Here is a 12,484-nt window from a genome sequence, read left to right on the forward strand (position 1 = left end):
CTTTCCCTCTTGTAATCATCATATTGTTGTCTGTATCTATGAGGGTTTTTTCCCCCCTTAATCTCTTCACCTTTATCACCCAGTTTCCCAAATCCCTCACCCCTCTGATAGCTATCAGTCTGTTCTCCGTATCTATGAGTCTTCCTCTATTTTGTTTATTTTGTTCATTAGATTCCACATATAAGTGAAATCACATGGTATTTGTTTTTTCTAACTGGTTTATTTCGCTTAGCATGATACTCTCCAGGTCCATCCATGCTGCTGCAAAAGGTTAGATTTCCTTCTTTCTTACGGCTGAGTAATAGTCCATTGTGTAAATGTATCACAGCCTTTTTATCTACTCATCTACTCATGAGCTCTTGGGCTGCTTCTAAATCTTGGTTATTGTAAAGAACACTGCAATGAACACAAGGGTGCATTTATTCTTTTGAATTATGTTTCAGGTTTCTTCGGATCTATTCCCAGAAGTAGAACCACTGGGTCATAGGCAGTTCCATTTTTAATTTTTTGAGGAACTTCCATACTGCCTTCCCCAGTGGCTGCACCAATCTGCATTCCCACCAACAGTGCAGAAGGATTCCCTTTTCTCCACATTCTCACCAACACTTGTTTGTGGATTTATTGATGGTAGCCATTCTGAAAGGTGTGAGGTGATATCTTATTGTGGTTTTAATTTGCATTTGTCTGACGATTAGTGATGAGCATCTTTTCATACGCCTCTTGGCCATCTGTATGTCCTCTTTGGAGAATGGTCTATTCAGGTCCTTTGCCCATTTTTTAATTGCATTGTTTTTTGGTGTTGTGTAAATTCTTTATAAATTTTGGATATTAACCTCTTATCAGATGTCTATCTTCTTTAGAGAAATGTCTATTCAAATCCTTTGCCCATTTTAAAATCAGTATTTTTTTGTGTGCGTGTTGAAGTTTTTAAGATATATATGTATTCTGGATATTAACTCCCTACAGATATGAAATTTGCAAATATTTTCTCCCATTGTGTGAGTTCCCTTTTCACTTTGTTGATGGTGCCCTTTGATGGACAAAAATTTTTAATTTTGATTCAGTCTAATTTAACTTTTTTGTTGCCTGTGCTTTTGCTGTCATATCCAAGAAATTATTGCCAAATCCAGCGTCATGAAGCTTTTCCCCTTTGTTCTCTTCTAAGAGTTTTCTATCTTCTAGGAGTTTTCTAGTTTTAGCTCCTACATTTTGGCCTTTGATCCATCTTGAGTTAATTATTGTATATGGGTGTAGGGTAAAGGTCCAACCTCAACCCCTTTCTTTTGCATGGGGATATCCCGTTTTTCCAACACTATTTGTTGAATCAGATGTGTGATTTAAAAAACAACAGCTTTATTGAGATATAACTCACATCCCATAAAATTTACCCTTTTAAGTATATGATTCAGTGATATTTAGAGTTGTACAAAGATTATTCTAATTTTAGAATATTTTCATCACTCTTCCAAAATGAAACCCCATATCTATTAGCAGCCACTTCCATTTTTCCCTTCTAATTTACTACTAATTTACATTATGCCTTTATGAATTTGCCTATTTTCTTCCATTGTGTGGGTTGACTTTTTACTTTCCTGATAGTGTCCTTAAAACCACAAAAGCTTTTAATTTTGAAAAGGTCTAATCTATCTAGTTTTTCTTCTGTTTGTGTTTTTGGTGCCATATTTAAGAAACTATCACCTAATCCAAGACTTACTCTTATGTTTTCTTCTAAGAGTTTTATAGTTTTAACTCTTAAATTTAGGTTTATCTGATTGGGCACCCTGGAATGAGTATTCAATTGAGATTATTTTGTCTTTCTTCCATTTTTTCCCCTAAGCTTGGAAAATTCTATTTTCACATCTTCCATGGGACATCCGTTGTGCATTTCTAGTTTGACTTAAAATTTATGATTCAGGGTATTTTTTCATATCTGTCAATACTTGTTTAATTCAACTTGAGTTGTTGCACAGTAGTTTCCCTCTGGTTAGTCACTAACTTTGGCAGTAGGATTTTCTGCCAAAATACCCTCATCTTCTGTTTTGTCTTTTTTTGGTTGTTTGTTTTTTGTCATATAGAAACTTTTTACAGATGTTGACTGCTGTTTACTAATCATTTGAAACATCTAATATTTTCTTGGACCAGCAAAAACAGGAAGTTCTATTTTGGCGGGGATCTTGAGCCATGAGTATTTCTGTTGGCATAGTGAAATGTAGTTTCTTTAGTGGATGAGCCTGTTTGGGATGGGATGGGAAGATTGGTATATCGTTTGATTTTATGATTCTTTTTTGTTCCTGTATAAACTACTGCTCCCTGCTTCTTTCTTTACCTTCAGGATTATTGTGTCTTTTCCCTCCAAAGGTAGTTATCTTCTCAAGGCTCCTATCTCTAGTTCCTTACACTTTCAATTCACTCTCTTCCTTCTGATTCGCTAGTAACCAATCCTCTAATCCAAATAGGTCTTAGCTCTATTTAACCACCATTGCCCTCTCCTTTTTTAATGCTCTTCCCAACTACATAAAACTCTTCATTTTGGTATGAATCTGTTACTGGAGGTAATGGTTTCAGATCTTTTTATCTGAGTATGAAGACTGACATGTAATTGAAATTTGTGATATTCTTGACTCCTATTATGTTTACATATGAGTTACGGGTGGTCTGATTTACCCTTCCTTTTGATATGTACATTTCTGGAAAGATTTTGATTTGGGTGGTCATCATTATCCCTGGGACCTTACATTTTTAATAGCCTCTCAAGATACTTCTAAACAGTGAGAGTAGGTTGAGAATAATTCAGTACCATGCAGCTATAAAAGGGACTGAAGAATATCTCCAGACTGCTAAGAAGTCATTTTAAGACATATCATTAAATGATATGCAAATTGCAAATAACTCAAACATTGTTTAGGTCTCATAATGAAAGAAGCAAGGTTGAGAAAAGCATGTATAGTATGTTTTTATATAAGAAGGTGGAGGTTACATATCTATATATGTACATACTCATAGATACACGGATATATTTGTTTATATTTTTTAAAATGGAGTAGCCCAGCCAGCGTGGCTCAATGGTTGAGCATTGACCTATGTTCCAGGAGATCAAGGTTCAATTCTTGGTGAGGGCACATGCCCGGGTTGCAGGCTTGATCCTCAGTGGGGGGTATGCAGGAAGCAGCAGATCAGTGACTCTTTCATGACTGATGTTTCTATCTCTCTCTCTCCCTCTCCCTTCCTCTGAAATCAATAAAGATATTTTTTAAAATGGAGTATAAACTATAAAAGTAAAATAAAAAGGTTACCTATGGCAGAGGAAAGGAATAGGATGATGGGGATTTCTCTGAATATACTTTAATAGATTTGACATTAAGCAAAATTTTTAAAAAGCAATCTTTAAAAACTAAACAAGTGAATCTAAGTTGGTGGCATGGCTACCCAGAGAGAAACTAATGCAAATGATCTTATAACATTATCAGACTTCCCCTGAGGGTAAGAAAAAAATTGCAAATAACTCAAACATTGTTTAGGTCTCATAATGGTGACAGTGTTGGTATTGTTATCCTGGGACTGTTGTATGTGTAGCGTAGGATAAAACAAATGAGTTACTTTTAGTGACATGGAAAACTAGAGTTTTGTGGTGGTACAAACGCAATAAAGATTTAAGAGACTGAAGATGAAGTCAGTAAAAACACCACTGTCCTGAGTTTTAGTAGAAAGTATCAATATAAACTAAAGATTTAATATTAATAAAAAAGGATGCTCCTACCTCTCTATACCAAAAATACCTAGAAAGAATGACCAACTCAGTAGCATTGAGTACTCTAATGCTCAGATTATGGTCTCAAAATACCACCTCCCACTAAAAGGAGCCTAGTCACTAAAAGAAATAGCTGATTCCTTATTTAGGCCAAGAAATGTACAAGATGAACAAGGAACATTTTGAAATTCCAAAAATCCAAGACAGCTATCAAATAATAAAGAGTCAGGAGACAACTTGATGAGGCTCCTATGAGGCCAAAGATGGGCCAATTCGAGAATCAATAAAAATAATTAGTGCAATGAAGTGAAACATATCAAATATATATGAATCCTTGAGTTTGTGATACTAAACAGCAACAACAAAACCCTCCTTAAATATTTTTTGGAGAATGTTAGTAAAGCAATTCATTATTTTGAAAATTGGTAAATAAAGAAAAGGATCAAGCATTTAAACCACCTTTCTTAAATGAATTATGCCTAACGATAACCAAACAGATGATGAAAGTTTATTTTAATAGGTGCATTTCACTTCATTTACATGGGTGGAATGATAGGATTAAAATTCATCATTTTGCAAGCATAATAAATGGGTGAATTTAACCAGAGGTCAGCAAACTGTAGCCAGCAGGCTGGCCACACCACTCATTTTGTAAATGAAGTGTTACTGGAACACAGCCCTGCCAGTTTGTTTATGTATTGTCTATGGCTGCTTTGGCATTACAAGACAAAGTTGAATAGTTGCAATAGAGAATCTAAGGCCTGTAAGCCTGTAATATTTACTACCTGACCCATTAAGAAAATCTGGGAAGTCCTGACCTAGACCACAAGCAGTAATGACTGCTACATTATAAAAATGAGAGAGACAATCAGACCATATATGCTTCCTAATAGAAGTACACACCATCATCTACGAAATATACTTAGGAAAAAACTGAACCTGAACATGATCAAGCCTCTAGATCTAGCTACCAATACCTAGGAAAGAGGACAGAGAAACAGGTTAAATGATACTATAGAGATACAATCAGCAAAATCCAATTATGGAAAATTTTGAAGACAAATAACTTAGATTTTTCAACAAATAAATTGCCAGAAAAACATTGAGAGGAGAACCCAAAGATTAAAAGAGGCTTAAGGGACATATCAATCAACTGCAATATGTGGATCTTATTTGAATCCTGATTCAAGAAACTGTAATATGTGTGTGTGCGCGCGCACGCGAGAGAGAGAGAGAAAAAGAGAGAGAGAGGGAGAATTTAAACACTGAGTAAAAATTTGTTGATATTAAAAATTATCATTAGTTTATTTACATGTGATGTTTTTACAATTGTGTTTAAAATTATTGTCTATGAGAGATACATATTAAATATTTAATAACAAAATGATAGTATGGGCAGTTGGGCAGAAGAAGGTAGGGAGTGTGTAAAGATACAGATAAAACAAGACTGACTGTTGACAATTATCTAGGATAAAAGACACACGGACATTCACAATGCTATTCTTTCTACATTTGTATACATTTGAAATTTTACATTACAAATGATTTTTTAATAGGGGAAAATGCTAAATAACCACCTGGGAAATGCTTTCAAACAATACATGTTCTCTAATGCTCTATTAATCTAGCACAACCTCCTGATGGGAACACAGCCCTTATATAACCCAGAGCCCATCTCTGTTCTCCACTGAGATTCACTGCAATAATGAATCACAGTAACTGAAGAGATGGGCTAAATCTCTCAGGTATATTAAGGCAAAAGGAAAAAGGGGTGTGTGTGAATCTGATCTTGAGGAGAAAAATCTAGTGAGGTTATCAGTTTAAGTAAAATAATGCATTTTATTGAATAATTAATTAAATGTGAGAAAATTCCTAGGACCAAGTGAGAATTTAAGGGAAAGGAGGTAAGGGGCCCTTATAATAGCCATCCTTTCTACTGGGAGATTTTTTCCTCACCTCTTGTTATTATTGTAGGATTTGTTAAAAGCTTTATGGTTTTTTGAGGCAGATTAAATGGCAAGACCTCTTTCCATTCTGTCTATCAAGGTAAATGGGAACTAACAAAGAAGGATGAAAGGTGTGGCTTTTTGTTAGAAAAAAGAGAATTTGAGAGACTCTTGAATGTTGTAAGTTAATGTAGAGAGGGAAATGTCTAGATTTTACAGCTCATTTTATTTTAGGTAGGCCTTTTCTTTTGGACCATATGAAAAAGAAGAGATAGGCAGGGAACCCTAGGCTTTCCCATAATGGGATGTACAGTTTTGGGAAGAAAATTGGTTAAGGAGGGCTTTGGTCTAGTTACTCACCCAGAGGGGGCTGCAGCATACCCCCATTCTTCTCACAGTTCCCAATAGGCTGGATTTCAGCTGAGTCAACCAGCCGCCAGAAGTCATTCTTGTTGTCGCTGCCATCAAGGCGAAGGCGGAGGCGAGCACCTGTTAGTCCAACTACTGTAGCAATACAGGTGGATGTGGTATTCCTGGGGTCCTGTGCTTCCAATTTCATGCTGATCTTGAACTCGTTGCTTGGAGGTGTGTAGGACTGAGGAGAACAAGCCATGGGGATTAGGCAGACTAAGGTAAATAGCATTTTCAGTAAGGATGTTAAGAGTGGGACCTGAAAATTTATGCTTTGGACTCAAAGTAGTTATAGCTGGGCCAGGGACAAACCACTGTGAATTATTCCCTAAAACTTAGAAAGAGTTACATGCAAAAGAAACACTGGAAGGTAAGAAGAAGGGGAAAAACTACTTTCAACTGAAGCATCAAATATTGACTCACACCAGTAAGAAAAGGACAAGAGTGCTTCAAATGGTCCTTACTTAAATACTTTCTCATCCTATCTTCTCCAACTCCTTAATCCTCTAAGTATTCATAATGTTTTCTTTTTAGAAATCATCCTATTTGGCTACTATATCCTAAGGGTCTCTTCATTAGCATTTCGGCATATTGCTTTGTAAATCCAGCACACAGACTAACTATTGGGGGTCAATTTTTTTCTTATTTTGACATTAACTTATAAATCAATTCATATCTTTAAAAACAATTTTAAGTTATAATTGATATACAATATACACTTTGGTAAATCTTGACATATGGACACATCCATGACGCCATATACATTATATACACCCTTGAAACCATCATCACAATCAATATGATAAATATGGATGGACATGTTCTCTCATGTCTCTTTATAATCCCTCTGTGTAACTGCTCCCAGGGAAACACTGATCTACTTTCTATCACTGTAGATTGGGTTGCATTTTCTAGTCTTAAATGGAATCATAGAGAATATACTCTTTTTTTGTTTTTTAGTCTAGCTTCTTTCATTCAGCAGAACTATTCTGATATTCACCCATATTGTTAAATGTGTCACTAATTCATTTTATTTTTTAATGACTTTTTTTAGAGCAGCTTTAGGTTCACAACAAAATTGAGAGGAAGATACAGAGATTTACCATATACACTCTGCCCCCACATATGAATAGTCTCTCCCATTACCAGCATCCCCCACTGCAGTGGTGCATTTGTTACAATTGATGAACCTCCATTGATACATGACAATCTCTCAAAGCCCAGTTTATATTAGGGTTGTCCCTTGGTGTTGTACACTGGGTTTGGACAAAGATATAATGACATATATCTATCATTATAGTATCATACAAAATAGTTTCACTGATCTAAACATCCTCCCTGATCTGCCTATTCATCCCTCCCTCACTCAACCACTGGCAACTACTGATCTTTTTACTGTCTTCATAATTCTCCCTTTTCTAGAATGTCACATAGTTGAAATCATACAGTATGTAGCCCTTTCAGATAGACTTTTCTCCTGTAATATGCATTTAAGTTTCCTCTATGTCTTTTCATGACTTGATAGCTAATTTCCTTTTAGGGCTGAATAATACTCATTTGTCTGGTTATTCCACAGTTTATTTATTCATTCATCTACTGAAGGGCATCTTGGTCGCTTCCCAGTTTTGGCAAATATGAATAAAGTTGCAATAAACATCCATGTGCAGGTTTTTGTGTGGTCAAAAGTTTTCAGTTCCTTTGGGTAAACACAAAGGAATGTGATTGCTGTATCATATAAGAGTATATTTAGTTTTGTAAGAAATCACAAATGTCTTACAAAATTACTGTACCCTTTTGCATTTCCACAGCAATGAGTGAGAATTACTGTTGCTCCAGAGCCTTGGAAGCATTTGGTGGTTCAGTGTTCTGGATTTTGACCATTCTAATAGGTGTGTAGGGGTATTTAATTTGCATTTAGAAAATTTTCATTTTCTTTTAATCATCTGCATATCTTTTTTTGGTGAGGTGTTTAAGATCTTTGGCTCATTTTTAAATTAAGTTGTTGGTTTTCTTACTGTTGAGTTTTTAAGTGTTCTTTGTATATTTTATATAACAGTCCTTCAGCAGATGTGTCTTTTGCACATATTTTCTCCCAGTCTGTGGCTTTTCTTCTCATTCTCTTGACAGTGTCTTTCACAGAGTAGAAGCATTTAATTTTAATGAAGTCCAGCTTATCAATTATTTCTTTCATGGCTCATGTCTTTGGTGTTATATCTAAAAAGTCATCACTATACCCAAGGTCATCTTGTTTTTCTCTTATGTTATTTTCTAGGAGTTTTACAGTTTTACATTTAGGTCTGTGGCCTATTTTGAATTAATCTTTGTGAAGGGAGTAAGGTCCATATCTAGATTCTTTTTTTGCTCGTGGCTGTCTGGTTGTTTCAGTACCATTTGTTAAAAAGACTATCTTTGCTCTACTATATTGCCTTTGTTCCTTTGTCAAAGATCAGTTGGCAATATTTATGTGGAACTAAGTTGGGGCTCTCTATTCTGTTCCACTGATCTATTTGTCAATTCTCTCACCAATACCACACTGTCTTGATTACAGCAGTTACACAGTAAGTCTTGAATCTGGGTAGTATCAGTCTTCAAACTTTGTTCTTCTTCAACATGTTGTGTTGGCTATTCTGGATCTTTTGCCACTTCATACAAACTTTAGAATCAGTTTGTCAATATCCACAAAAGAACTTGCTGGGATTATTACACTTGCATTAATCAAAATGGCTCCCATCTCATGTTTTGCTTGTCTAAGGACCAGCAAAAGTCTACTTGCCTCCCACCTACTAAGGATGTTGAGAATCATTACCTGCTTGAAGCAATGGACAGGCGCTGGGACTGAACATGTTTCTTTTAGGTATTTGTCCCAGGTAAAATGACCTGTAAAGGAAATAGAAATCTCTATCACAGTCAACTTCCTAAAAAAATGCTTTCAGGATGTAATCTACACAAAACATTAGCCTATTTTCAGACTGGTTTGGAGCATAAGAAAACTTACTTTTCCATGTTTGAGCTCAAATAAATATTAGGGTGAGGTATCTAGGGGACCTGAGTGGATCCTTTTAGATCAATGTTTTAAAATCATGTCTAAAGATGGCCTGAAGTGTTTTTCATGTTAGTTACTACAGTGATCCAAAATGCCAGAGCAAGATATACCAGTGTCTTAAATAAATGCCTAGGAAGCTCATGGAAAACAGAACAGAACAGGTAGAAAATGGATGAGGAGATTCCTTCTGAACAACCTGACTCTTGGAGAGGTACCTTATTGCCATCAGGTGATAGTATTTAACACCCAATATGGTTGGATCCCATCTCAGGGCAAATAAAATAAAATAAAAATAAAATAAATAAAGTAATCTGGAAACTTGAGAGGATGTAAGGACAGGAAAAGCCATAATGAATGAGATTATAGTTAAATCCTCAGTCTAAAAATTGGGTTTCTCTCACCCACCCCTACCCCACTCCCACCCCTGCCAATGTTGCATTGCTCTGAGGTGCAAAAGGACCAAGATCTGGTAATTTAGAGAAAAGTATGTCCTGGGTAGCATTTCTGATGATAGTAACTAAGAAAAAGTTGGGGGGAGGGGCCCACAGAATTGTCTAGGCTGTTGAAGTGGTCTTAGAGCCTCTCAAAGTTTAAAGAACACTGAATTAGGGAAACAATCTTTAAAGTGGCACTATCCTGGGGTTGGGGAAAACATTTGAAGGGACAGGCTGTTGAATACTTATCTTATTGAATCACAAAAGATTACCAAGTTCTTTATTAAAGGTTAAACCAGTTACCAATCTCCCCCTAATACCCACCTAGAGGAGACCCCATGATGGAGCAGGGAAGGTCCCAGAGACTCTCACAAGCTAAAACACTGTAGCAAACCAGCATTTCTTGAAGTTTCCTCTGCAGTGGAGCAGCACAAGGCCCCTTTGGGCCATGCAAAAAGCACTAGATGCTGGGAATAAAAATGAGTCACTGAATGATGAAATCTAAATTACTTCAAAGATGATGCTAAGACTATATACTCTATTGACTCCCTTTCCCACCATCATTAACCAAGCCAAATAGATTTGGCCAGAAATCATAGTCAGTTCTAAGCCATTTCATGAACTGGCCAATGATTAATCATCACGAAGAGATGGTTAGTCCGAAGGGTAAATGAGATGGATATTTCCTGGAGTTAAGATTTAAAGAGATCAGAATTTAATAGAGTTTGCTCTTAGCTGAGATGGCTCTAACACAAGGACTGAATACATTTCATCACTATTTGCTGTTAGAAAAAGGAAATGTTACACATTATTATTCCATTCTTATAAAGAAGGGATTAAGTAAAATAATAAGTCTTAGACAGACAGCCACCTGTAACTACTGAACACTTACAATGTGCCTAGTGTGAATGAGGAATTAAATTTTAAATTTTATTAAATTTTAATTAATTTAAATTAAAATACCTACATGTGCTAACAGCTACTATACTAGGCAATACAGGTCTAGAGGTTTGGTCAGTCCTGGGTAACTACTTGTATTAGCTTGAGTTCTGACCAAAAGCACCCAAGAGACTTTGGTTTTAAGAATTATGACAGCATCAGGGATACCAAAATAATTAAGGTATTAATTACAGTTCTCTATTACACATATAAATTATGGTAATCAATACCTGTTATACAGGCAAGAAACCTCACATATGCCCCCATTTAGGGAACACCCTATTACCAAGAGAATGAAAAAAAAAATCTCTTTGTTAAAAGAAGTTCACCCACTGTGAGGGCTGACTGGCTCGAACCATACCTAGATTAGTATTTTTCTTATATTTGACTGCTTAGGCTATCTAAGGCTTAGTCCACTATTATCAAGTAAATTGAAAAATAAGTTAATTGGTAAGACTATTTGAGCATCTACTGTAATGACCATAATGGAGACAAACATCATGTCTACCACAACTCCAAGCACTAAAATAACCACAGAAGAAATAGGACAGTCAGCAAAGTATATATCAGGGATTGGCAAACTCTGTAAAGGACCAGATAGTAAAAATTTTATGCTTTGTGGGTTATACAGTCTCTGTAACAAATACTCAACTCTGCAATGTAGAGTGAAAACAGCAATAGACAGTATGTAAATGAATAAGCATGACTATGTTCCACTAAAATTTTACAGAAACAGGCAGTGGGCTAGATTTGACCTGCTTGCCAACCCCTAGATACATCATTGATTCCTAAATGTTGCTTATCATCAGAATCTCCCAAATAGTTTTTCTCATTTCTTTAAACAGAGTTCTGGGCCCCATCTTCAGAGGATCCCCATCTTCAGTAGGCTGAGTGTGCTGTAACAATCTGTATTTTCAAAGGCTCATTATGTAATTATGATTAATATCTGTGTCTATAAATTACTAGTATAGTTGAAAGAATGTGATATTGAGAGTCAGAAGATGCCAAAGTCCAGTTTCTACAAATAATTATCTTGGATAAATTACTTAAGCCTTCCAAGCATCAGTATACTCATCTAAAGATGGAGATAATATCTATCTCACAAGATTGTACATATACTCATTCATTCCAAAAATATTTATTAAACTCCCAAGTGCAAAATCAATGTATTAATTGTTAAGGAACAAGACAGACATAGTTCCTATGTTCATGGAGCTTGCAGTCTAGAGATAAGCAGAGATATTAAACAAATAATAACACAAATAACCTGGCATAATTACAATAAATTTAAGTTAATGAGGTAGTACAGGTTGCCTTGTGAATGCAAAACAGAAATCTAATCCATACTTGGAGTCAAGAATTATTGTGAAGATTAGCATTATTAACTAATATAAGTATAATGCTTTAAAAATTACAGAGTGGTTTCAATTATTCATTCAACTGATATGTGAGTATCCTCTATGTGCCAAATTCTAAGTGCTGGAATAAGACAGGAGGTACCTGTCCTCATGGAATTTACATTTTGGTGCATGATGAGACACAATTAACACATAAAGAGATATATAAGGTAATAAGTGATAAGAACTGAAAGGAAATAAAATAATGTGACAGAGACTGGGAACTATCTTAGATGGTGAAATTATGTACAGATGCTCTACAGAGGAAACATTTGAACTGAGACCTTACAAATGGGGAAAAGTCAGCCATCTAATTTATATTACTGATAATACTAATGAAAACGTTTTATAAACTGTAATGCACATGACATGATAGTTACATTTATTTATTTTTATTTTTTTAAATATATCTTTATTGATTTCAGAGAAAGGAAAGGAGAAGGAGAGAGATAGAAATATCAATGATGAGAGACAGTCATTGATCAAGCCCGCAACCAGGCATGTGTCCTGACCAGGAATCAAACCCTGATCGCCTGGATCCTAGGTCGACGCTCAACCGCTGAGCC

General features: G+C 35.6%; 1 protein-coding gene across 8 annotated transcripts in view; it reads right to left on the bottom strand.

Annotated features, from left to right (window-relative positions):
• SCMH1 (Scm polycomb group protein homolog 1) overlaps positions 1 to 12,484 on the bottom strand; it is a 97,610-nt gene that overhangs the window by 52,294 nt on the left and 32,832 nt on the right. For 4 of the 8 annotated variants that reach the window (XM_016205180.2, XM_016205175.2, XM_016205181.2 and 1 more), the window contains 2 exons: positions 8,912 to 8,982; positions 6,055 to 6,289 (listed from right to left, as the gene is read on the bottom strand). In XM_016205180.2, the coding sequence (XP_016060666.1) occupies positions 6,055 to 6,289; positions 8,912 to 8,982 (306 nt within the window). Of the gene's footprint in view, positions 1 to 6,054; positions 6,290 to 8,911; positions 8,983 to 9,906; positions 10,050 to 12,484 lie in introns of those variants that run through there. The other 4 variants (XM_016205178.2, XM_087820357.1, XM_016205177.2 and 1 more) reach the window with 2 other exon arrangements.

This window comes from Miniopterus natalensis, chromosome 9 (assembly GCF_054644295.1).
Source record: "Miniopterus natalensis isolate mMinNat1 chromosome 9, mMinNat1.hap1, whole genome shotgun sequence".
NCBI classification, from domain to species: domain Eukaryota; kingdom Metazoa; phylum Chordata; class Mammalia; order Chiroptera; family Miniopteridae; genus Miniopterus; species Miniopterus natalensis.